The sequence below is a fragment of the Motacilla alba genome, chromosome 1A (assembly GCF_015832195.1).
Source record: "Motacilla alba alba isolate MOTALB_02 chromosome 1A, Motacilla_alba_V1.0_pri, whole genome shotgun sequence".
Classification (NCBI taxonomy): Eukaryota; Metazoa; Chordata; class Aves; order Passeriformes; family Motacillidae; genus Motacilla; species Motacilla alba.
In genome coordinates, this window is record NC_052031.1 from 46182636 (window position 1) to 46206588 (window position 23953).

At 37.9% G+C, this 23953-nt stretch overlaps 1 protein-coding gene across 4 annotated transcripts in view; it reads left to right on the forward strand.

The window, feature by feature from the left end:
• The window catches only part of ANO4 (anoctamin 4), a 210754-nt gene that overhangs the window by 89332 nt on the left and 97469 nt on the right, over window positions 1-23953 (forward strand). For all 4 annotated transcript variants that reach the window (XM_038152973.1, XM_038152974.1, XM_038152975.1 and 1 more), the window contains 3 exons: window positions 11894-12004; window positions 17398-17534; window positions 22283-22441. In XM_038152973.1, the coding sequence (XP_038008901.1) occupies window positions 11894-12004; window positions 17398-17534; window positions 22283-22441 (407 nt within the window). The remainder of the gene's footprint in view (window positions 1-11893; window positions 12005-17397; window positions 17535-22282; window positions 22442-23953) is intronic.

Below are 23953 nucleotides of genomic sequence, written 5' to 3' on the forward strand. Positions count from 1 at the left end.
ACTTTGGTTTCTGGGCTTCTGCCTGCTCTTTCCATTGTTAATCTATTGTAAGTCAGGACAATGTTACATTGCCTCATTCTCTTGGTGACAAATTCCTTTATTTTCAGATTCTGCAGAACTTGTCAAGCCTCATATTTCTAGGAGTCCCTAAATTTGCTGGCTGTGGAAAAAAATGACTTATTTAATATGTCTAAGCAGCAGTAAAGTAAATTCTTTCATTGTGACGAACTCTGGAATCTTCTTAGTTATTCTCTACTTGCAGCTTTCCTAACACATGTTACCCATTTTGTAATAGCAGGAATTCAGATGTTCCCTGGCAAGATTTTCTCTCTCTGTGCTTCTGGTAAAACCTTAATGCATTTTGAGGTTTAGATATATTAGTGTATATACAGTAATGTACATTGTAACTTATATCACTAATACAAATCAGTACTGCAGGCAATCTACAGAAGCAGAAGGAAGGGTTATCTTTGAAATAATTGATTTCCAAAACTTAGTTAACATGTAAAAATTCTTCAATCCAGGAAACACATAAAAATATTCTAGAAAATTCTGCTTTCAAGAATTTACTGTTCAAAAATATCTCTTTTAAAGCCCAAGAACATTTTGGAAAGGACATTCCTTGCTACCTGAAATTATAGAGGCGTATCCATGATACTTGAAAGAATTTTATGTGCTGAAAGGACTGGTTTCTGGCATTATGGTGAGAGTCTACTGGGGTCATTGGAATTCACTGAGAAACTTTCCTTGCACACTCTTGCTTTCTGTGATAAGAAGTATTCGATAAATTACAAGTTTAAAAGAAGGTATTTTTGCTTTGGACAGGTTTTTCTTTACATTTGGGTCCTCTTTTTTTACTGCTTATCAGTCTGCAGCATTTTTATTGATGACTCTACTTACTGAGCTTGTAAATAAGAAGGAAGAGCTAGGGGGCTTGGCCAACAGAAAAAACTGACTTGGGAGGCAAGCAAAAAGGCATGGTTCTTGAAACTAGCAACAAAGGAGAAAAGGAAACGTGTTTAATAAGCTTAGTCACAAATTAATTAATGTTGAATTATCAAAAGATCTAGGACTGAAGCCTTCAACAACAATAATTTACTGTGCAAAATATATCCTTTTCTCATCACAAAATATGCATATGCTTGTTAGCATTTACATTTGATTGTAAATGGTCTTTAGAAGATCTGTGTTAGTAGATGTGACTTGCTGGTTAAATCACATTTTCTTTTCTTTGCTGACTGGCAGGACATGTGACATGCATCTCTCCTAGATTAAAAGACTAAAACCCTGCAAATAATTCTGCCAGGAAGCTCTGTTGTGCAAGTACTTCTTGGCAGCAAATGCATGGGGATGGCTGATGTAAATTCATCTGGAAATTTGAATTCACACCGACAGTAATGCTGTTATCTTACTTGTCTAACATTATTAGGGGAACAATCCTTTTCAATATGCTTTCTGATGGGTGTGCATAGAACCTTCTGTCATGTGGAATGAAGCATAGAAAATGCAAGCAATTTCAAAAAAGTTTAGTATTCCCCTCATTAAGTTAATTTTCATATTAAAACCCCCACATGTTTACAAGAATAATTCCTATGCAGAAGGATTTTAATTTGGACATTAATGTCAAAGAGACCAGCCTGCATATTTAACTTTTCCTTTTCTCTACAGCCTGTGTTCAAAGCAATGTAAGTTCAATGCACAGAGCAAAATTTCTCCCATGTTGGCACTTCAAGCGTGATCTGTGAACACCTCCCTGCTGAACACAGACTGTTCATTCTCCTGCCTCTGGGTGCTCTGCAGCCTCTGCAAAGCTCCTAACAAGAGGAGCAGTTTGCTTCAATTACCATGAGGACCTTTTGTCACCAGACCAAGTGGCAGGACACTACATGGTGATTTTTCAGTACTTTGAAATTAAGAGCTGAACTAGCTAGGAGATGATGCAGAGCTTGACATCTTCTATCACTTTGCTTAGTCATTCAGCCTATTTCATTCAGGCCTTTACTTTTCTATGACAAAAGTAACTTTGAAAATTCCTGGTCCTAAGGTATCAAGTCTCCTGGAATGTTCATTCTAGCACTTTGGAGAACACTTTTGCAACAAAAAAAAATAAATGCTAGCACAAAAAGCACTGTTTTTCAATGCTATCTGTCTTGTTTAATTTAAATGTATTTTATGCAGGCAGAAATTGCATCCTTCTGTATTAATTTGTGCTGCATGTGACACACACAAAGTACTGAATCTATCTGGGAGAGACCTGTGCATGCCCTCAATAAGGGGCTTCAAAAATAATATTAATAATTTCAAGTGGGGACTTTGAGGGTGTTTTGCTTCTCTGAGGGCTTTGTATTTTTCAATTTAATTCTTTTCAGAGATTTTTTTTTCTTCCTGCTTTGATCACTCTCCTGTTTGCTGCTATAAAACATTCTTTCATTTAGCCCCGCAATCAACTATGCATGTTTACTTTAAAATCAGCACAAGTCATCCTCAGATTTCAGCTTTCCTGGCTGTTTTTAGTTTACAATATGTAGTCATCTCACAAAGGCTGCAAAATGCCACTCTCTGTGGATGTTCCTGATTGTTCTACCATCAGAGATCTTCCTTTCAAGGAGAAAAAATGGGAAAAGGCTTAGGACTAAACTCACTGATCCTAGAGCAAGGTTATAATGTCCTGAGGCCAGTGCAATATAGCTGTTTTAAAATTACTTGACCATTCTATTCTGAAGAAAATAGACAATATATAAAATTTTGTAAAGTTTCTGAGAAAATAGTGACCCATTTAATCTAAAAAATAACTTATAATTCAAGGAACAGTGAGAGAGACTTTGAATAATCAGTTATTATGTTCCTGTAATGCTTGACTGAAAAATGAGGCTTTTTCTTAGCTCTATAGTTCTTGCTTAAAGGGGTTTAGTGTTATGTAAGACTCTATTTCTAATGTTAAATATGTTACATATATTCCAAAGAAAGATTCTTGCAGGAAGACTGTCAAAAGATGGAACAAACTAGCTTCTACTTTGGCAGAGATGCTTTTAAAGTCAAAAAGGGGATTTGACTAAAATAGGGCTGCATAGTGTTACTAATTTCTACAAAAAGTTTGTATCATTCCAAAAGGTAACAAGACCTCTTTCCTAAGACCAAGTCTGCTGGTTCATTCTGATACCTCAAAATTCACCCAGACCTTCCTTTATAATTAAAAAAAAAAAAAAAAAAAAAAAAGAAAAGAAAAGAAGTAGGGGGGATTATTCCTTGGATGAGTAGACATGTTACAGGTAAGTGCCTCTAGGTTTCTAATGGACCCACTAGAAATTCCAAGCAATGTACTGTGGTGCCAAAAAAGCTCAAAAGTCCTAAGGAGTTGCATAAAACTCATCACAACTTAGACCAGGTATAAGGGCAGCAGCAAAGCAAAAAGGTGATGTCATTTCTAATCTGTCCTTTGTTTCTGAGAACTTCCTTTGGGTCAGACAGACCTCTGACTGTTCCTGTGCCATGTGTGCGTGGATGTCTCAGGAAAGCAAATGTGCCCCCTGTGTGTTGGGATCTTCACAGAGGCACAATGTTTGCTGCTCCCATCCTTGGGAGTGTAGTTCTGTACTATTTTATGCTTTAGAGGCCAAATAGAGCACAAAGCATCTGACTTTTTGAGGTCTTCTTCATTACTGGTAACATTCATGGTGGTTAAAATAGAAAAATGGAGATGCCACTACAGTTTGGTACTTTATTTAGACCTTGCTTTAGGAATGCACCAAACACAGAAAAGGAATTCAGGACCTATTACACTGATGAAAGATTTTTAAGGGTCATCAAAACTGCATATTTTTTAAACTGCACCTTTTGTGTTGCCAGAATGCCTGAAAATTATGAGACCCTTGCTATTCCAATACTCTCCTGCTGCTTGTAAGGGAGACTCTGCTTAGTGCCAGTTGCTGAAAATAATCTCTTTTGGGTAGGCATCTTGTGTGAAAAGCCCAATACTACTCCATGCATTTTAATGTCAAAGTGCTCTATTTCTCCTTTGCAGATTTTGGTAATCATAGTAGGTTGCAAGGCTATATAAGAAAGGCCAACTGCACCAGTATAAAGGGCATGATTCCTGCTGTTTGCAAGTCTCTCTCATAGATGAATTAAAATTTTGAGAAAGAATTTTTTTACAAAATATTCTATAAATATTGGTCCCATTCTTCCACTCCAGATTGTAACTGAATGATTGTATTTATCATAACCTCTCCCTAATTATGTCTCCACACACCCAGGATGGTAGGTCAGAACCATATCCTTTCCCTGTAATAGACTGGGGTGGGATCCATTGATCTGTGTTTAGTTTCTGTACAGGAAGGTATATTTAATGGGGTCTGCATGGTAGCTGTTGTCTGAGACAAAAGTAAGAAAGACTTTACAATGACAGTGGATTTCTGGGCTTCATGGCCCTAGCCTGGGAACGGGCTTATGATGCTGTAATGAGGAACCAGGCACTCTAGCTCAGGAAAACTGGAAACAAGAGAAGTAAAAAGGAGAGGGAGGGATTTGATGATGACCTGTTAGCTCAAAAGTGACAGAGAATATAGAAGGAACAGATTTGTGGGAAAAGGGATTTTGGTAGCTGGGAATGTTTACCGTCCAAATGAAACATTCCACTCCAGAAATCTCTAAATCTTTCCAAGCTGAAAGAGACAGACTGGAGATTGACTGGATGTACTTGCACTGTTCTTACTCCCTTTGGCTAAGTATTTGGTGTCAGAAATAGGATTCTGCCCTGCATAGACCTCTGTTCTGCTATCCTATCTTCAGGACAACCATTTTCACAATCCTATGTTATGTTCATTCCTCAGCAGTCTTAGGACAGCTGAAATTCACCAAATGGTTTAACTGCTGGTACTTTCTGCCAGAATTAATGAACAGATTATGTTCATACTGTGAAGACAGTGCTGTGGTATAATGGGAGTATAGCTGGTTTTTACATTAAAACACACCTGAAAGAGACACCTCAAGCTGTCTTGATGTCCCACATTGTAATAAAGTAAATCTTCGGTGCACTGAAGTTTTCTGTTAGGTTGTTCCTGGTGCAGCCAGATTTTCTGTTTGTCTCATCAATAAACTACTGACTTGAGAACTGGGTGAGGGTTTTGCAATAAACTGGTTATTCAGCAAAGGTTTTTCTCTCCTCCCTTTTGTGAATGGCCTGGTAATGACTTCTGATATTGGTAAAGGGATTTATCATTCACAAGTAGTTTGATTTTTCAGACACGGACAAATGTTTGAACAGATGTGATAGTAATCTTTGATAGTTGCATTTTTATATGTGTGCTCACAGTCTAAGAGGAAAGAGGAGAAGGTAACAATCATTCTTACAATTATTTTTATAGAAATAAGGGTAGTAGGAAACGGACTGAATCGTTCAGTGTGTTTAGAACTTAGATTTCTTTCCAGATCCTTATTTGCAATATACAACTGTGGAGAAATGTCTTTGCTTAGTTATACTCTGTGGCTTTGTGCCATTTTCAGAGTATATCTTGTGAATACCCATCTTAGGCATTGTGACACTTGAAGAGGGTAGCTCTGTTCCCCATAGGAGGGACACTTTGGTGCCCTGTCTCTTTGTATAATCACTGAAGTCTTTTTAGAAGGTAATTCCAAAGGCTTGTTGTGCAACTCTGTTCCTCTACTGATTGCTGAAGAATCTGAACCAGAGCCAAATAGAGCCAAGTGATTGGAAATGTTAGGCTCAGGGATGTGCTCATGATCAGTGTGAACATTCGGGTTCTTTCCATACTCAGAACATTGAGACATCCTCTGAGCATAGATGGGAAATGAAGCAAGTTGTTGTCCTGTTCAAACTTGCTGCTTAAGAGGTGCATCCCCCTTGATGACAGGAGCCCAGCTTTGGTGGGTTTGACTGCACTCATGCCCACAGCTCGTTCTGGGCAGTGATGGAATTGGAAATACAAGAACTGAGGGCAATCCTGTCCCTGTCCCTATAGTCTGGTGCTCAGGATGTTGTGACAGTAGAGGACACTTTCAAGGTATTGCTTTGCACTAAGGGTTATCTGTCCATTTTTCCTGTGGCTGTCTCTGGAAAAGGCATTCACAGCATGAAAGAGATGAAGTGCTGAACACAGAACTCCCTGCATCTCTAGGTAAATGGCACAAACTGGGTTTGATGCCAGCCAGGGTTACATGAAGGGGAGAGTGGACACCATATGCCATCAAAATACCATAGTCTGTGAAAAATCAGTAATATTACATGTTCAGAAATCTCCCCTTCACTACTGCTTCTTCTGGGAGATAAGAGCTTTTCTAACAATAATTAAACATATGCCATGTCTTGCATATGTCATGTATTACAATGCAAAGGGAATATATTTTTTAAATTGCCTTTCAAAAATAATTACAGTATTAATTGCACAGACAGCTATGGTATAGGTACCTCAGTTTAGCCAGAATGATTTGGGGGTTGAATTTTTTTTCCTAATATTCCTTGGACTTTCTCATTGAAAATGAAGAAGCCCTATACTTTTATTCCAATAATTTTCAAAATTAAAAAGACATTTTTGTGACATTTAACTCTCTGCTTGGATGCTAAAAGGCAGAAAATGTTATTTTATTCATAACAATGGGAAAACCATTAAGATAAATGGTGTTTTCTTCATACTAGAAGAAGATGTGTTTAGCTATACCAAATAGTGATAGATGATACACTTTTGTTTTAAGGTAATTAATAAACTAATTAAGAATATCAAAAGTTATATGGAATGTAATTATGTATTTATAGACATCTACGGCAATCTACTAGGTCAGAAATTTTTCAAAGGTCTGCAAATAATTCCACAGTGTACACTTTTCAGTCTTGGAAACACATTGTGTATTACTGCTATTATTATGGAGCACTTTGTCTTAACTCAGAAGTCTCCAAAGGCCTCTCAATGTGTATCATTAAAAGTTACATAAAATTTTTCCAAAACTGTGGATGTTTGTAGTTAGACAGGGCAAACCGTGTGACACACATTGGTAAAAGTAAATACTTTGTATTGTGAAAAACTGACACTTTTAAGATATTCCAGTTTGTCACTACATGTGCATGTGTAGTTGCGGCAGACAGCTGGTCTTACTCTGATGTTACACTGCATTAAATGTAAAAATATGCCAGCAAGTTCTCAGAAACGGAGAATTAACACATGAGTTTTCCTGTCCTTACCACCACTGTCATCTTCAAAAGGAGCCCAGAACTGGAAACAAGCATCAAAATGAAAGGAGAAGGGAACTCACCACACACACCCCACACCCTTTTTAGAAATTTAAAATTGTGTTGAAGGTGTAAGGTAGGGGAAGCTTAATGCTGCTGGCAAGGAGCAAGGGTGGAAGGATAGCTTCTGCGTAACAGTCTTTTTCCAGAATGGAGTCAAGTATTGGGCTGGTGAATCAAAGTCACAATTTGGAAAGACTTTTTCCTCTGTGCAGAGAAGAGGAAGATCAAGGCAGGATGCAAAATATGTTTCTGCATCCTGCTCTGAGAACATACTTAGCAATGATAATTTTGTGTTGTGAAACTCTGTACTACTGTACATGAGAGATTTAAGGGCAGAAACAAAAAATTGAATGCTTTTGATATATTAAAATCTATCTAATGTAATCATTGAAGTACATTTGATGTGCACAGTATGTACCTTATGCTGTGGGATAGAAAAATGCCTAGGCAGAAAGAATATAGTTATACTGGTTGTGAGGAACAAAAAAGAACATGACGTAGGATTTCTGACAGAAAACACTTTCTGAGAGAAAACACTTTCTGACAGAAAACACTTTCTGACCAATGTAGCAAAAGCAGCTCTCTCTGAAAGACTTGTTATGATACACATCAGCCTTCCACTTAATGAAATAATTATCTATCTCTGAGCTACTGCTTTCAGGCCAACTTTATCTTGCTAGGAAGACGTGTATATTAATATATATTTGCATACATTCTATGACTCATAGAACAGCTTGTGATTTTTTCTGAAGCAATAATTGAACCAAAATGGTTTTCATCAGTTGCAGTTGCACCGTCCAGTGCAGTCATGGGGCAGATCCTGGGAAGGCCAGCTGTGCTGAGCATTTTGTTTCCTCTCCTGTCACAGACATGAGAAGTGCCAGAGCTGAGAGCAGTAAAGCTGTGCTGTACACACACATGCAGACCTCTGACTATCATGTATAGGAAATGCTTAATGCAGTTTCCCTTTGAAACTCTGCTTTTGGTGCAGATGTCCTGCCAAGAACTCACAGGAAGGAGCCAATAAAAATGTGCCTGAAGGGATTTTTCTTTATCCCTTGTTGACACCGGTTTGCCTAGAGTGAAAAGGGCACCATGCACAGCAGCTTTCAGCTTGCTTTAGAGGGTCTGCTAAGAAGGAGCAATTTCTCTGTAGAACTTACATGCAGTACTTAGTGTAGCAAAACAAACCTGCTCATGTTAGAATTATATTTGTTCTTGCTAAGTATCGCCCTCTTAGAGGTAGATGGCTCTGTGAAAGCAGCATCCACCCACATGGCAAAATCTCTTTCACTACAAGTTGGAATGCCCTTGTTTAACATCAGTACCATATTAACTACGTTGGTACACAAATTGCTTCTCTGATACATTTGGTCATTTTCATATTTAGAAGTGTGTTAAAATTCTGACTGAGAACAAGCCATCTCATTTAGCCTCTAAAAATTAAAAGTCTTTTAAAAATCTCATTTGTTTTCCTAACCTAATTAATTGGGACCTTTCAAGACAAATAAAGGAAAAAGTATGTTATTTTATGCACAACTTTATGCATCAATGAGTAAATCAGATTAATCAAATTAGTCCATTTTAAATTACCATGAGGTAATTTAAAATATTATTTCAGTTGAAATAGAAAGTCTCAATAACCTCAGAAAAATTTGAGTCTGATCTTTCAAAAAAAAAAAACCATAAATTTTTTAAAATCAAATATTTACTTCACTTTTGTATGTGTTTATTTCTCATATTTCTGTGGAAAGAGTCTTTACCATCCTCTCAGACAATATTGCTTAGATTTTACTCAGCAGGATATTTCTTTGATAAAGCATAAATCAGCAGCTGCTAAAGCAAGAAGGAAATACTAAAGGCAGGTGACTGATCCATCAATAGCAACAGTGACATCAAATACTGTCTTTGCATGTAGTATTGGAAATCTGTGGTGAGGTAAAGAAAATAAACCTCTGGAACATGTGGTCACTGTGCCTTTTTTCAAAGAGTTACTGGTTTAAAACCTCTGACTGACAACAAGCCAGGAATCACTAATTCGGCCAGTCCACAGCCCATCACATAGGTGGTGTTTCTCTCAGCTAAAAAAAATGCAGTAGTCCCACCTGAAAAGTAGGTGCTGACAGAGAGGGAGGAGGAGAGAAGCCCAAGTGCCCTAATTCAAGTCTTTATTGACGTCATTAAGGTCATGGGAGAAGAAAGCATCCCTGCAACCTCTAATTTAAAAGCTGTGTTGTTCGTAGGCACGTTTCCCTTGCATTGGTGACGGCAAGTTTGTAATTAGTTATGCGTTATGTGTTTTATCACAAATGATTGGTAGAAGAATAACCCTAGAATTTTTACTGAAATCACACTTGATGCTGTTAATCTGATACTTGTGCAGTGAGGCCAGATATTAAGGCTACTGTGAATCAGACAAGCATAGAACACTGTCATTTCTGTGCATTGCTGAAAGGTCCCTATACTGCAAGTGGATCAAATACAGGAAAGGAAATTCAAATGCAGCAAAATTGTCTTGACTTCAGTGTCTGAAATAGTTAGGTTTAGGCTGGTCATTTTCTGACCACTTCCTAGGCATTTTGAGTTTTGTTATTTAAAGAGGGGCTTTGAAGTCGGCTATGTACATTCTCCAAGAGTTTAATTCTATTAAGAGGTCTTTGGTTAGATAGTCCATCAGATATCAGCACTTTGGGACCTCCATAGCTGAATTCCACTTCCTTTCTCCCTGGCCCAATTAGTTCAGATCTGCTGGAGTGCTGCAGGGATCATGTTACCTTCATCTCTTCTGAAGAACAGTGACTTAAGTGTAACAAGGATTGAGGGCTTGAGGGAACTAAGGGTATTTTATATTTGTCCATATTGTCATTAATTTGCTCTATCTAGGGTTGAAATGCAGAGCAAAGGCTCTTGGATGTGAGGATGCAAGTATGAAATGGTATATGTTAAAAGCAGTAGCTGAGTATTTAAGAAGAAACTGAATTATATAATTTGCAAAGCTGCTTAACTGAATTGCTGTCCACTGATTACTTTTCTATTTCCATCATATTTGTATGTATTTTTCAGCAGTTGGAGTATTTTTTCTTGGGCCTTAGAAACCTCTTTGGGGCAAATCCTAGCCTTTCATCTCTGAGGTCATCTGCAGATTTCCTTAGGCTGCTATTGTATGAATAATCAGTCATCTCACTTAAGAAATTCTCTTTGTTCTACATCATTAAATGCTGACTCCTGCTGCTGCTATGACAGATCGCTTTGCAGGAATCTACAAGGGGGGTGTCTCTGATGTTAACAGCGAATCTTTGCTGTGGAACAAAAGAATATGCTGAAGCAAGCACGAGACAATTTGAATTTATAATATTTTAACACTGAAAAATAATAAAGGATGAAGCTGGTCAAAGTGTACCCATTTTGAGATCTGTACTCCAAAAAGGGAAGAAGGGCCTCTAAAACACTTTTGAGTAATTTTGTGCCTAGGAATATTATTTGTTGCTCCCATCAAAGCAGTAGTGAGATAGTAATTTGGCAAAGAGAAGGGGAAAATACAATGAGCTAGTCCAGAATTCACAATAAAAGCAGCTTGCTCCAGGCAGATTTTAGATGAAGGGGAAATGCTTCTTTCCGAAACATGACTGATAGCTTCTTGTGAAGCTCAGTAATCTAAATGACCTGAAGGTTTATTTTTCCACCTTGGCCTTTTTGTCATGAATTCCTTTCCCAGATACCTCCCTGACCACTGAAGGTCTCTGCTAACTCTGTGCTTTAGGTACTCAAGAGCATCATGTCTAACAGATGCCTTTGTGAAAGGTTTTCCTGATAATCTTCAAAAACCAGAGGTATTCCCAGTAGTTCCCTCTTTCTCTCTTTGTGTATCCAAATATTCCGTAGCCAGCACCTTGTGCCTGTTTGCCCATTTTCTGTCTGCTCTTGATATGCAGCCATCCTTCCCTGCTTTCAAAACATTCTGTTTTCTTTGCTCATGTTGAAAGAGCATCAAAATAGGCAAACCTTTTGTCTATTTTTGTGTGTAAATAGGTTTGAAACTGTGACCCACCAGAGTGAGTTTTTATTCTGCAATGCTTTTAAACAGCAACCATTACATACCAATGTGAATCCATTTGAAATGGACTCCAGTGCTGGACTTCTTCCTAGGCTATATCATGCCATCAGGTTGGCATATGAGATCTTAGGGTGCCCTGCATCTGAAATGTGCTGTCCATGCTCTTTTTGTCCTAATGACTGTTTTCTGTCTTGCAACTTACTTTGTGTGTGTGTTTTGTTTTAGTCTGTTTGTTCCTGTGTCATTTGTAACAACATCTTTTGTTTGTTTTCACATTTGGGAGCTGGTTTTGTAGATGGTAAGGTGAGCTGATGCTCATGGCATGGCAGCATATGGGCGGTCACCTGAATGAGGGACTTGCCAGTGGTGACTCTGCATCATTGCTGATAGCAGAGAACACTGTTGTTTCATTCTATTTAGCTTTAAATCAGTCCATGTTCTATCTGAAGCTCCTTGGTTTGAAGAAAATTTGGTTCTGCTAAGGAGGAAAAATGGAAATACCTTCATTCAATGTGTATGTTTCCTCACCTGAAGCCCCTTGGCTGGATTTTCTACTGCACTGTCACAAACCCCATCAATCTCTTCAATTTCTTCAGAAGGAAGAGAGGATTTGCAGGTTAACCAGCTGGAAACGCAAATATGGATAAAACCAGACATACAGAAGACAGACGTGGATTTTTCAGAAATTCTTAATGCAATACAAGAAAGTAAGTTCTTCCTTGGATGCAAAATCGTGTTTATGGTAGAAGATTCAATTGAGATGTATTAAAATTATAACTGAAGGTGGACACAAAATGATGAACTGAATGATAATTATCTATTATTAAAATCTCTCAGGAGGTTCAATGGATTATGGAAGGCTAGTAAGAAACCTTTTACTATCAGAGAAGTCATAATAAGATTTGAATTGCTGTGTGTCGAAGAATTCCAGCAGTATATATTTTCTATGCAGACATAATCAGAAATAGTAAGATTCCTGGTAGTTTATTCAAGGCTTTACACTCCCAAATAGCTGTGTGAACTAATAAATAATATTATTTAAATGCTGCAGTTGGGGTTTGAAGACTGGATTTGAAGTTCCATTTCTTCCAAAGTTTTGGGCTGTATTCACATTTTTGCAGCTGGTATTTTTTGGAGAGTCATGAGGTTGCCACAACAAGTGACATGCTCACGTGTCTTAGATGCTCCACAAAATTATCTCTTTTTATATGTACTGGGCTGTGGACTAAGTATTAATTGGTTCATGCTTCTTAAGTCCAACTGCAGAATGATCTCAAAACTTGTGCTAGAAGTAGTGCTACTCTTGTTAATAACAGTGGAAGACAACCCGCTACCCAAAGTTGAAGCAATTCTGGAATCCAATAAAATCTGGAATTTCAGTGAGAATTTTTCGTAATAGTATGAAATTCTTATGCCAGCAGAGACTCAAAATGCAAGCCATGGCTTCCTGGCTTCCTTATTTTTCAGTTTGATTTTAAACTGGGTGTTTGGTATAGCAATTTTCTAGGGTGAGAAACAGCAGCTTACATTTTAGAGTGATAAAGGATGAATAAGAATGTGTAAAAATCCAGACTCTGCCTGATTTTTTGCTACATGAATAAGGAGCCACATAGTGGTGGAATCAGGCTGTTTAATGGTGGTACTAGTTTGGGGGTGGAAGGAAAATGCTCAGGTTACATAAAGGGGGGTAATAATTTGAAATCGAATCACCTTATTACTTAAGCTACAGGTTTAGGATGAATTCCATGTTTTCTGATTTAAAAAGCTTCTCCCATCAGAAATCTTAATGTGAGGTTTTGTCTTCTCCCTTCTCCATACCAGCACAGCCCAGATGTAGGCCTGGAGGCAGTCAGGAGGCAGACTGGAGAGGCTGAAAAGGCACTGCAGAGTCTTTCAGAAGTGAATAGACAAGAGGGCTAAACATGGATAAGCAATTTAATCCAGGAGTGTTTCAAGAATTAACATTTTGATTTATGGATTATTCACATGCCATTTGAGAAGGATGCAGCTTTTACAGCCTTGGAGAGAGTGTTTTTCCTTTGTCCAGACCAGACACAGGTGCTGTTGGGAAGTTAACCCCCATGTCCTTTAGCCATATCTCCTTTATCAAAGACAGGAGGAATTCTGTACAACACAGTTTGCAGAGGCTTGTTGTGTGTCATCGGGGGTGTTGTCACCTGCAGCCTGCGCAAATATCATCTAATTGGAATAAATATGTCTAAATATTCCTTCTAGGGTAATTGCTCTGAACAGTCAATGTTACTTTTATTCCCAGCTGTTAGCATTGAATGATAATTTGAAACAGGCTAATGATGTTTTTGAAACCAAATAATTTCTTTTCTTGCTAAAATAAGCTTGGGATAGTGATTTTCAGCTGGCACTATCCAAAGTGAGAGTATACTTGATGGCTTGGTGGGACTTTGTCTAATAAAATGACAACGAACAGAAGGATGATCTCTGAGCATGTTTCCATCTTCTCACACAATAATATAGTCAGGTCCCATTTTTTAATGAAAGTTCTTATTTTTAGGGCCTTCTGTTTCAGCATCCACCTTCAGAAAGTTAAAGGAGTTCTGTTATTTTTGAGTCCTGCCTTATATCAGCATCTTGATCTGAAGTAGACCCACTGAGATGGTGTGTGGACTCCTGCTCAGAATTTATCAGCATCCAGTTTTCAGAATATGTAGTTCTACTATATTTGGGATAAAAGTATTTGTATACCCACTTTTTTTTCCTTTTATTCTTCAAGGGATTCTGAATTATCAAGTAATTTTTTTTTCTTGCAAAATAGAATGTGAGGGGGAGAAAAGAATTTGCATATTTAAGCTGATCTAAAACCAGAGGGAGAATTTTCAATATCTCCTTTAGCAATGCATGTGCTGCTCTGTATTCCTCTTAAATTTCACTGCTTAAAAATACATGACTGTACAGTAGCACTAGTCTGTCTCCCAAATAACATTTATATGTATAACAAATAAAGCCATTATATATCATTCTGTTAAGGACATTTGTGGGTATATGCACATCAGAGTCTGAAGGGGACAAGAAAGATGAATCATCCTTTTAGCAGCATTTGGCCATGGAGGTGTTCAGTCCATTGGAGTGGAAGGGCTGAGCAACCTACAAGCAGCAGGAGAGTTATGTTGGAAGTACCATCACTATTACTAATGTAAAGCAAACAGGAATTGCTATAGAAATTGTCTATTTGGTTTTGTAGAACAGTATTTTGTGAATTTATTTCTAAGAATATAATGAGACTTGGGGTAGAAAAATTATCTCAGCAAATGTTGGGGGCCCATATTTTCTGTAGTGACCAACCAACATGCCAAATATCTGTGTATCTCTGATATAAACAATTTTCCACTGCAGGCAATCTGGACAAGTCCTGGTAGCTAATTTCACTCACCAGATGAGAGTTGCTTCCACAACTTCTTCACTGCTGAGAGGGATTGTATTTTAAAATTATCTTAAAATAAGATTTTTTTGGCTCCTCACAAGTCCTCAGGATAATCCAGCAAATCTGTGTTTCAAGGCTACTGACACATTCACTGTCTTACGCACCAAACTCTGTATCTCAAAACATCCACTTAAAAACTATGAATTTTGCAACCCAAAGCATTACCAGCACTTCAAGAAGCAGTAATTTTAGTATCCCAGAGGCCTCATCTTTTATATCAAAGCAGTCTTAATGTCAGAACAAAGATAGTTTAAATTCCCTTGAGTACAGCAAACAGGCAGAACTTTCATTTTTACACCTTTCAATGATGCTGTCTGCAATAGATAAATGTACCTTGAACAGTCTTTAAAAAGGTTCATTATTGAATTATTTTTGGGGTTTTTTTTGACAGTTGTTTTCAGATTATACTGAGGTTTTAACCATATACAGATTCACGTGTCACTGTCATGGAGGCACTGATGGGTTTCAATTCAAGTGAAGTTCAAGTAGTTCAAAATGTTTTCTATTTCAGTTGTTCTTTCTGTTTAATATTGAGATTTATTCTTCTCATATGAATATGTGTGCAAAATCTGGTCATGATCTACACCCACATTATTATCTGATGGGGTGGAATATTTCTAGTCTTGACTTTTGAAAGAGTAGGGACAGTGAAGGACATGAGGTTAGGCTGTGCTGTGCTTTGTTGTGGCAGTTCACCTCTCTTTTATAAGTATCTCTAGTATGATTTTTGTGGACTGAAATGGATGAAGGTGGGAAAAAAAAATGTGTAATATTACTGCTGCATGTGCTACAAATTGGAATCCCTTTGTTGCCTTTCTTGCCCTCCTAAAGCCTCTGTGGTTTCCCTTAGGACAAGTTGGAGGCAGCCACAGTGACACTGAGGAGCTGCAGGCTCACATCACATATAACTAAACAACACAAGAAACTCAGAATTTCTCTTACAAATTATGCTGATTAGGTTAGCACATTAGCCTAGTATTTAGACTGCATTAATTTGGATATGAGGACTTCTCTGTTGTTTCTGAAACTTTTAGTTGTTTTCCAAACAAAATTCTTGTAGTTAAAATACAGTGTCTTTCATTAACCTTGTCCCTATTTTATGCATGAAAATGAAGATGAAGGATTCTTGAATATTTTGATAGGGTTTTCTTTTTTTATTACCTACAGACTTGAGATGCTCTAAAAGACATGTACAAAAAGGGAGGAAACTTTTCCCCATGCTCATTATTGACAGGGAAAGAGTAGTATATGTAAATTGCAACATATGTGTGTGTTTAGAGGATGAATATTATGGATAAGACTCTTCTGCTTGTGTGCATGAAAAATAGGCCACCTGCAGAGATGGGGGAGTTGGTGTCATCAGCGATTTTTTAAAAGGATTCTGAAACTGGGCTATGACCCCTGAAGAAGGGAAAGGTGAAAAGGAGGTCACAAAATGCTCGTGATCACTGGGAACAGTTAGTGGCTGTTAATTTCTGGCAGCTATCCAGTCTCTCCACAGTGGGGGAAAGGATTTTTATACCTGCAGCCAGTAGTTAGAATGGAATTAAGTTGCTGCCAGCAATTAGAGTGTTTTGGCTGTTACTAAAGATTCTCACCAACAGGAATTACAATTGCTTGTCACTAAATTAGGGGAGCTGAGGACAAGCAAAAGCAACAGGAGTTTATTGCATGAAAGAAGAATGATTCCAAAACTCAATCGAGCTTGCAAGGAATGTGAATGGAGATATGGGGTTGGACTAATTTCTGTCAAGGTTATTAGATATTTGCTCCCACTGTAGTCAGTGGAAGAGGTTCAGTAGCTAGGACCTTTGGGGGTGCCTTCTAACAGTTATAACTCTACTTTGATTATTTTGGATTTTGCCTATGAGGCATGAGATTGGGGAGCTGAAGTCCATCCACAGCTGAAGCGTGATCCTCAGCTAAGGCATTTTTTTTCTCCTGGCACACATCTCTTTATCATGTTTTTCACCAGACCTGTAGTGCATGGAGTGCAGAGTGAACCTGCCCATCCTACTCCTCCCATTTGGCAGCCATTCCAGAGCTTAATATCTATACTTTTTATCAGGGTTTGTTTGCCACAGCTTAAATCTGTAGATGTAAGCAATTGCTTCAAGACTGAGGGCTGGGTGGTAGGTGGATCTGAAAGTGTCAGATTTGTATGCATCAAAACATGCCAAACTGTGAAAAGAGAAATATCTGCCCAGGTTTGTTTACTCAATGCCTTTCAAGAAACAGTATTTATTTAAGGCTCTCTGCCTCTGGCTGCCCCACGGGTCTGTACAACTTCATACTTTGTATAGTAGGTTAAAATTCTGCCTCCTAAGAAATTTCCAGAGACAATACCAATCCAGAAGGTAGACATTTAAGCCATTTGCCCCAAAAGAGGCCAAGAAGACAGCCAATGTCTGTTTTATTATGACAGCAGATTGTTTATTTTTCATCAGAGAGGTATTGTGGTGTCCTAAATCTTTATGTGTCTCACTGATGAAGAAAGCATTCCAACAACTCTCATCAGATTTTAAAATTAAATGGTAAATAATTATACCAGAACTAAAAAGTGAAATTCTTGATGGGCTATACTTGCTGTCTTCATTTGGTTCAGTGGTGATTTGAATGTATATTTTTATTTTTGTTTTTTAGTAGCTAAGGATGTCAACATTTTTTTTGATGAGTTAGAAGGTGTGAATAGCCCTTCCAAAGATGATGATTCCCTGCTTCACCATGGAAACTTGACCAGTACTTCTGATGATGCCAGCAGGCTGGAAGTTGTGGGAGAGGTAAGGACACACAGAATTAATAATACAGTATTTATTTGTGCCCAATATAAAGGTGTAATAAATGTAATTTGATTTAAAATCTCATTCTCTACCATCAAATTGTGTCTAATCTTTCCCATGAAAACTGCTTTTCCATTCCAAGATTGTAATGCTGAAATATAAAATATCTCAAATTCAAAAGTTTTGATTTCATGCACCCTCAGTAAAACATCTATACAAATCTAAGGCTTCAATGTTTCTGAAAATGCTGGAAAAGTTTTCCCTATATTCATCCTTTAAGGGGAAAGAGTGTGGAGGGGATTTATCTACAACTCCCATGAGAAACATTGGGTGTCATTTATCAGCTTCCAATGAGGAACAATTATCGCTAGATGGTGCATAATGGTGATTCAGAGAACATACCAGGGAGGGAATATTCAGAATATAGTCCCTTTTAAAATCTGTCCTAAAGTGGGCAAAGTGTCGTGGACCCATGATGAAAATTTGGGTCTTAATTTCTTCCTGTGTCTTTTGTGAAGAAAGGAACAATATGTCCTTTAATTTTGCCTCCCACTGCCCTGATACCCATGGATGTTAGGATTGTTTCCTCAGCAAGTGAAGAGACTGGGGACTTCTCTCCTTTCCTCCACCTCAGGAATGGAACTACATCCAGGCTACTTACTGGATTGGTCTGATGTTGCCTGCAAGTTGTGCCTGAGGAATATTTGGCAGAGGGCTGACTGGAACAGATCAGAACCGGCAGGGACCATGCCAGTAATTAAAAAAGAGTGGAAAACCACAGGACATTGCTGACGGCCCTGCCCTGACCCTCTTTTGTTTACTAGTTTTGATACAGTTTAGAAGAGGCAATTAGAGATTATCTTTTTCAGGAGCTAGAGGGTTTTGTGGTGCAAATTCTTTCGTGCAACACTGCTGAGGAGAGAGACAGAGATTTTCTTTGTTCTAGAAATTCAGCCCATAGAGAGCTGCACTCCTCGAATGTTTAGACAGATAATTAAAGCAACAAAATTCAGGGCACCCTGAATATGTTTGACCTTGCTCACAATTTCATCTTCTTTAATCATAGCTCTTCCTTAGCTACCTGTACAATGTACAAAGGACTCTCTTTTCCTGCTTGCACCATAATAGGCTAATCTGACACGATAGTCCCATGTTGCATTTTGGGACCATGTACCATATGGTCTTTAGCAAAAAGGAACAGGTGAAAGGCACACGATTTTTGTAAGTTAAAGAGGAAAAATAACATTGAATGATCAGAAGAACATGCTGCTGTTAATGTAATAATATTGAAAAAACAATACCTCAAAAACTTTTTTTTCTTTTCTCTTAGATGTGTTCTTTTTTAGTTTTTAAAGGGAAAGGGAAACCCTTTGAGTAATATGAACAGATTTAAATATTTTTTGTATTCATAGCTGAGGAAAATAGCAATGTAGGTCACATATAGGTATAAGATGGGGGAAAAAAGATGAAAATTGAGAGTCTTAATGGGACTTAAGGGATGCTGCAGCCTACCAAAAAAAAAAAAAATTCAAAGTACTTGGTCCCTGCTGAATGCTAGAAGGAAAATATTCACTGTTCAGATATTGTATGGTTTGTATGGATATGCGTGGGTAAGGCCTTTGGCCTAAAGCTCTCCTAGCATATGCCTGTATATGAGTCATGTCTGAATGCTGATGGCTCCCAGCTGAGCACCTGAGAATATAAAAACTACTGTACTTCTTGGAAAACAAATGCAAATTATACAACATGTATAAATACAGCCATAAAGATAGACATAGATGGTATCTTGTTAGAGTGAAGAGCTTCTTGTTAGAGTGAAGTCTTCACTGTTCTACTTTCTTCCAGCATCCTTTTTTAGATGAAAGAACAGAGGTTTGACATACGTGACTACACCAATTTTTCACCAAAAACCAGCAGTCCGATCTAGTGCTATATATTTTTTCTTCATCAGTTTAGGAAAAATGAATTTTGATGTTGTAACACAGGTAAGGGAGATGCAATATCTGGAGGAACGTAGGACAAACTTCTGTCTGTAATAGCATAAGCCAGAGTATTACAATACTTGGATGATGCACAAGTCCTGAAGCTGACACTGCTGAACCAGCCCTGACTGTCTCAGTATCATCTTAGATCCTTAAGAGTTCTTGCAAATCCAGACTCAGTCTATAAAGCTGCCTTAGAGTCTACAGCAGAGGGCCAGAGAAAGACTTCCTTCCCAGAGGCTGTAACAGTCTAACAGGGTTTATCAGTCTGTCTTTGACATACAGTGTTCCTAAAATGAAAAGGATCTTCAAGTACAGATAAGGGTGTCCAAGCTGCCTTTCTGAGTGAAAAATTGCAATACTGTAGTTGGTAGTGTTTCACAAGTCCAAGAAAAGTAATTGTCCCCAGCAGTCATATTTGTAGTGGAAGTAGTCCAACAAGCCAAATAGCTTGGCTGAATCTCATAGGTACTCTTTAATAAAAGGTTCTGCATTCACTGATGAGTCAGTGCAGGGCAAACCAATTTTCTTCAGAGAAAGAAGAAACATAGGAAGGGGCAAATCAATTTTTCCAGTGGAGTCACTCCTGCATGCAGAGAACACATTCCTTATGGTGCTCTCAGGATGGGTCTGAGTTCAGATGTTGAGTGTACATTTGAAGTGGATCTCTCAATTGCCCCTACCCATGATTTCTTTGTGGTCCAGAGCAGTGCAGGATTTTAAATCTGTATTCCTTATGGATGTGAATCCAGTGAGTCCTTTGGACCAGATTGCAGTGGACCCAAAGTGAGCCCTTAAGCCTACATAGCATACACAGCAGATCCTCAGCATGGATTGTTTTGCTCTACAGCTCCTTTCCTATTACACTAAAAATACATATTGACTCTGGCTACTGAACAAGAGGCTTACCAGGAGGGTTACAAATCACAACAGGACCACCAAGCTGACCCACAGCCTCTAAATCTCCTGCTGCACCATTCCTTTATTTAAATAACCTTAAATACCCTTTGGGCTGTTGGGTCTTTTTTTAAGTCTTCTCGACAGAGATTTTTAATGGAAAAAGATAAAATGTGCCTCCTGAGCTGTTTTCACATTTAATGTTCTATGAAAAATACTTCTCATATCTTGATAATATCATTTATCAGCATGATATGCAGTATAGATATAAATAGTTTGCTACTGTTTTTTCCTTAGAGATTAAATCCTTTTTCTTGCCTTCTTTTTAGGCTCTAAGAACTGTTCCACTGTATGAAATCTGCCCTAAGTTGTGTCAGGAGTTAGACACAGTAGTGAAAGAATGTTAGAAAAATTCCCTTCTTCCTTTAGTGAATTGGATGTACCAAGGGGATGGGACATTTAGGATGCTTTCATTGGTTTTTCCATTTAATCAAAATGCCTGCTGAGAATCAGAAAGATAGCTTATACCGAACTCTTTGAATGGGAAAATTGTTTTGGGGGGGGTTTCCTGTAAAAATAATTTTTCTTATTATAATGTTCACTTTGTGATTTAAATTCAGAGGCAATTATCTTATGGAGAAAGTATTTTGAAAATTCCCTCCTTCCCCCAGATCTGAAAGTCAAAATATTCTGGTTTTTTTCACAGACTTGATTGTATATTATAGGGCAGGGCTATTTTTGGCAGGAATAGCAGAGTGAGCTTTGAAAAAACAGAGGTAAATTAGCTTAACCTTCCCTTCAGCTTAGAGCTGGACTAATCTTGAGGTTTCTGAAGGTCCTTGCCCTTTATACTGCTCAGAGGGAGAGGTTTGTCCCCATGTATCCTTCACAGTGTACATTTCCTGTATGAAACACTCAACCATTGCCAACTGCCATGCAATTTCAACTTGTCTGAAAGTGAAGGCTTAAACCCTGGGCAGAAATTGGATAAGGCAGAAATACTGTTAAATTGTGAGGAGGATCTGTAGAGAATTTCATCTCATGACTTACTGGAAAAAGACCAATAGTTTGGTATTTTATATCTCAGGAGAGTGACCTGTTCATCCTCTTATCAACAGTGAAATCAAGTTGTGTTTTCTGTCGGACCAAACATTTGAACAGGCTTTTTTTTGCTTTTTTTTTTTTTTAATAAAGAAAAGAGACAGTATTAATTGCTTTTATTGATTTTATGTGCTGCCACACCTAACACCAGTAATTCTTTCCAAATAAATCCATCCTCAGTTATTCCTTAAGCAAGGAATATTCAGTAGTTAGTTTGATGAAGTATGGTGAGGTCAGTACAGAACTTTCATATTGTTGTCTGTGTCCTATGGGGCAAAGTAAAGAAAATCTCCGTGCCAGGTTTCAGTGTTTCTCACTACAGTAAACAATAATGATAATGTTAATGTTTACTCTTTTCACATGTACAAAGACATTCAACCATACTAAGTTCTTAATTTTAAATTTACACTTCAGTAACACTATACTCTGCTCTATTTCATAAGTAAGAAATTATTCCTAACCTTATGGAGAGTGGTGAGGGAGGGAGGTTCGCTTGTGTTTTTTATTCTCTCCTATCCCATCCCCGTATGTCCAAGCATTTTTGTAAGACCTCCTGATGCCCCTTGAGATCCCCTTAAGTAGGAAAGTCTGTGCTCCTCTCAGATGAAGTCAGAAGCACTGTATGTGAAGAGCCTAAAACTTCAACAGCTTGTTGTATTTCCTTATCTTTCCTGTTGAGTAGTACTGAAAACTGATAATGCCGACAGCAATGCAGTAATTATCAAGGAAAATTAACATTACTGAATTGCTTGATTTTTCTCTTTGCAGGAAGTACCTGATAAGAACAAAACCAATGGACTATATTTTAGAGATGGGAAATGTCGGATTGACTACATCCTCGTGTATAGAAAATCTAATCCACAGACAGAGAAGAGGGAAGTATTTGAGAGAAATATCAGAGCAGAAGGACTTCAGATGGAAAAAGAAGTAAGAGATATTCCTTAAAAAAACTTTCACGTTGAAACTATATAGAATCTGAGGGTATGATTTGTTTACTCTGAAACTCCTTCACTCTGTTGTAGCAGTAGAAAAATGCTTTTAAGCATGCCTAAATATAGGCCAGACCAGTGCAAAAGTGTAGCCTAAAGGAAAATCAGACACAGGGATTGAAGGGCAAAACAGGCCATTACAGTCATCTTTTTCAATTTTATGCACAAGTAGGCCACAGAATTTCATCTGTTGTGCTGTGCAATACAGAAAAACAAGTGCTGGCCTGAATGGCCTGAATTCTACGTAGTGCAATCCATATTTCTGCACCTACATTTTCTTCTAGCTACATGCTCCACTATTTGCTGAGGTTCCTGGTACTCTTTCCAGAGACTTAACTAGATCCCTGCCTTCCTTTATCTGTCAGCTTAGGCAAAGCAACATGAGAAGTATTTTAATAGTTTGAAGCAGCTTAAAGTTTCTCCTTCTGTCTTAACCCTAAGCATTGAAATAATTGGGCAGTACATATGAATCATTTGTATCTACATTATTTCCAACATAATGTCCTAAATAACAGATATACTTTTTTATGAACAAGAGTGTAGAAGTTAATGCAAAGTGTCTAAAATGTATTGATATGTTAGGTAGCAGGAGCAAGGTTTAAAGAGACCATATCTCTTTTGCCACGCCTATGATCTTCCTTAAACTTTGATAATGTGCTTAAGCGGGGCTTAAGCCTCACTTCCATGCAGAGCAGGTATTGCTTGGTGTTTAATTTTATTTGTGCCTGGTGGACTCACACTCATGCTAATATGCATTGTCATACTGCCACTGATGGAAACAGAAGAGGAATTTTCAGGATATAGGCTTTGATCAATTATGTAGGTGTTACACATCATCTCCCTTTCTTTCACTGAATTCTTGGTACATGTGTAAATATGCTTGACATGCACACTTCTTTGGAGAACACTGGGGAGGAAAAAAGGGAAGTCATTACAGAAAAATGAAAATGTTTCTTTTCTTTAAATGTTTTTGATTGAACATGGGTACTGGTGCATGTAAGTGTATTAAGAGCATTTTACTGGTTACCCCAAAAGTTACCCTAAACTATTCCTACAAATAAGTTGGAAGTTGTCATCTTTGGTGCTGCAGCAATTGATAGATATTTTCAATGCCAGAGATGATTCATTTTTACATTTCCTGTATTTGTGTTACTGCCTATGGGAGTTGTAACCCAACATTCAAGAACAAGGGAGTGTTGCTGCAGCTATTCACCTTCACATCCTAGAATTCTGCCCTGCTTCAACCAGGAGAGATGCTGACAAAGTCTCTAAAATTTGTGTAGAAAGTGTAGAAAACAAATGGGGAAGGAATCCTCTCTATTAAGACATATGTCCAATGGTTTCAAATATATTTTTTCCTACTTTGTGGTTTTTGCAGATTTATTACTGTGCTGAGGTCAGCAGTGAAAGCTATGAAATCACTTTATATTTTAAGTATTATGAAGCTTAT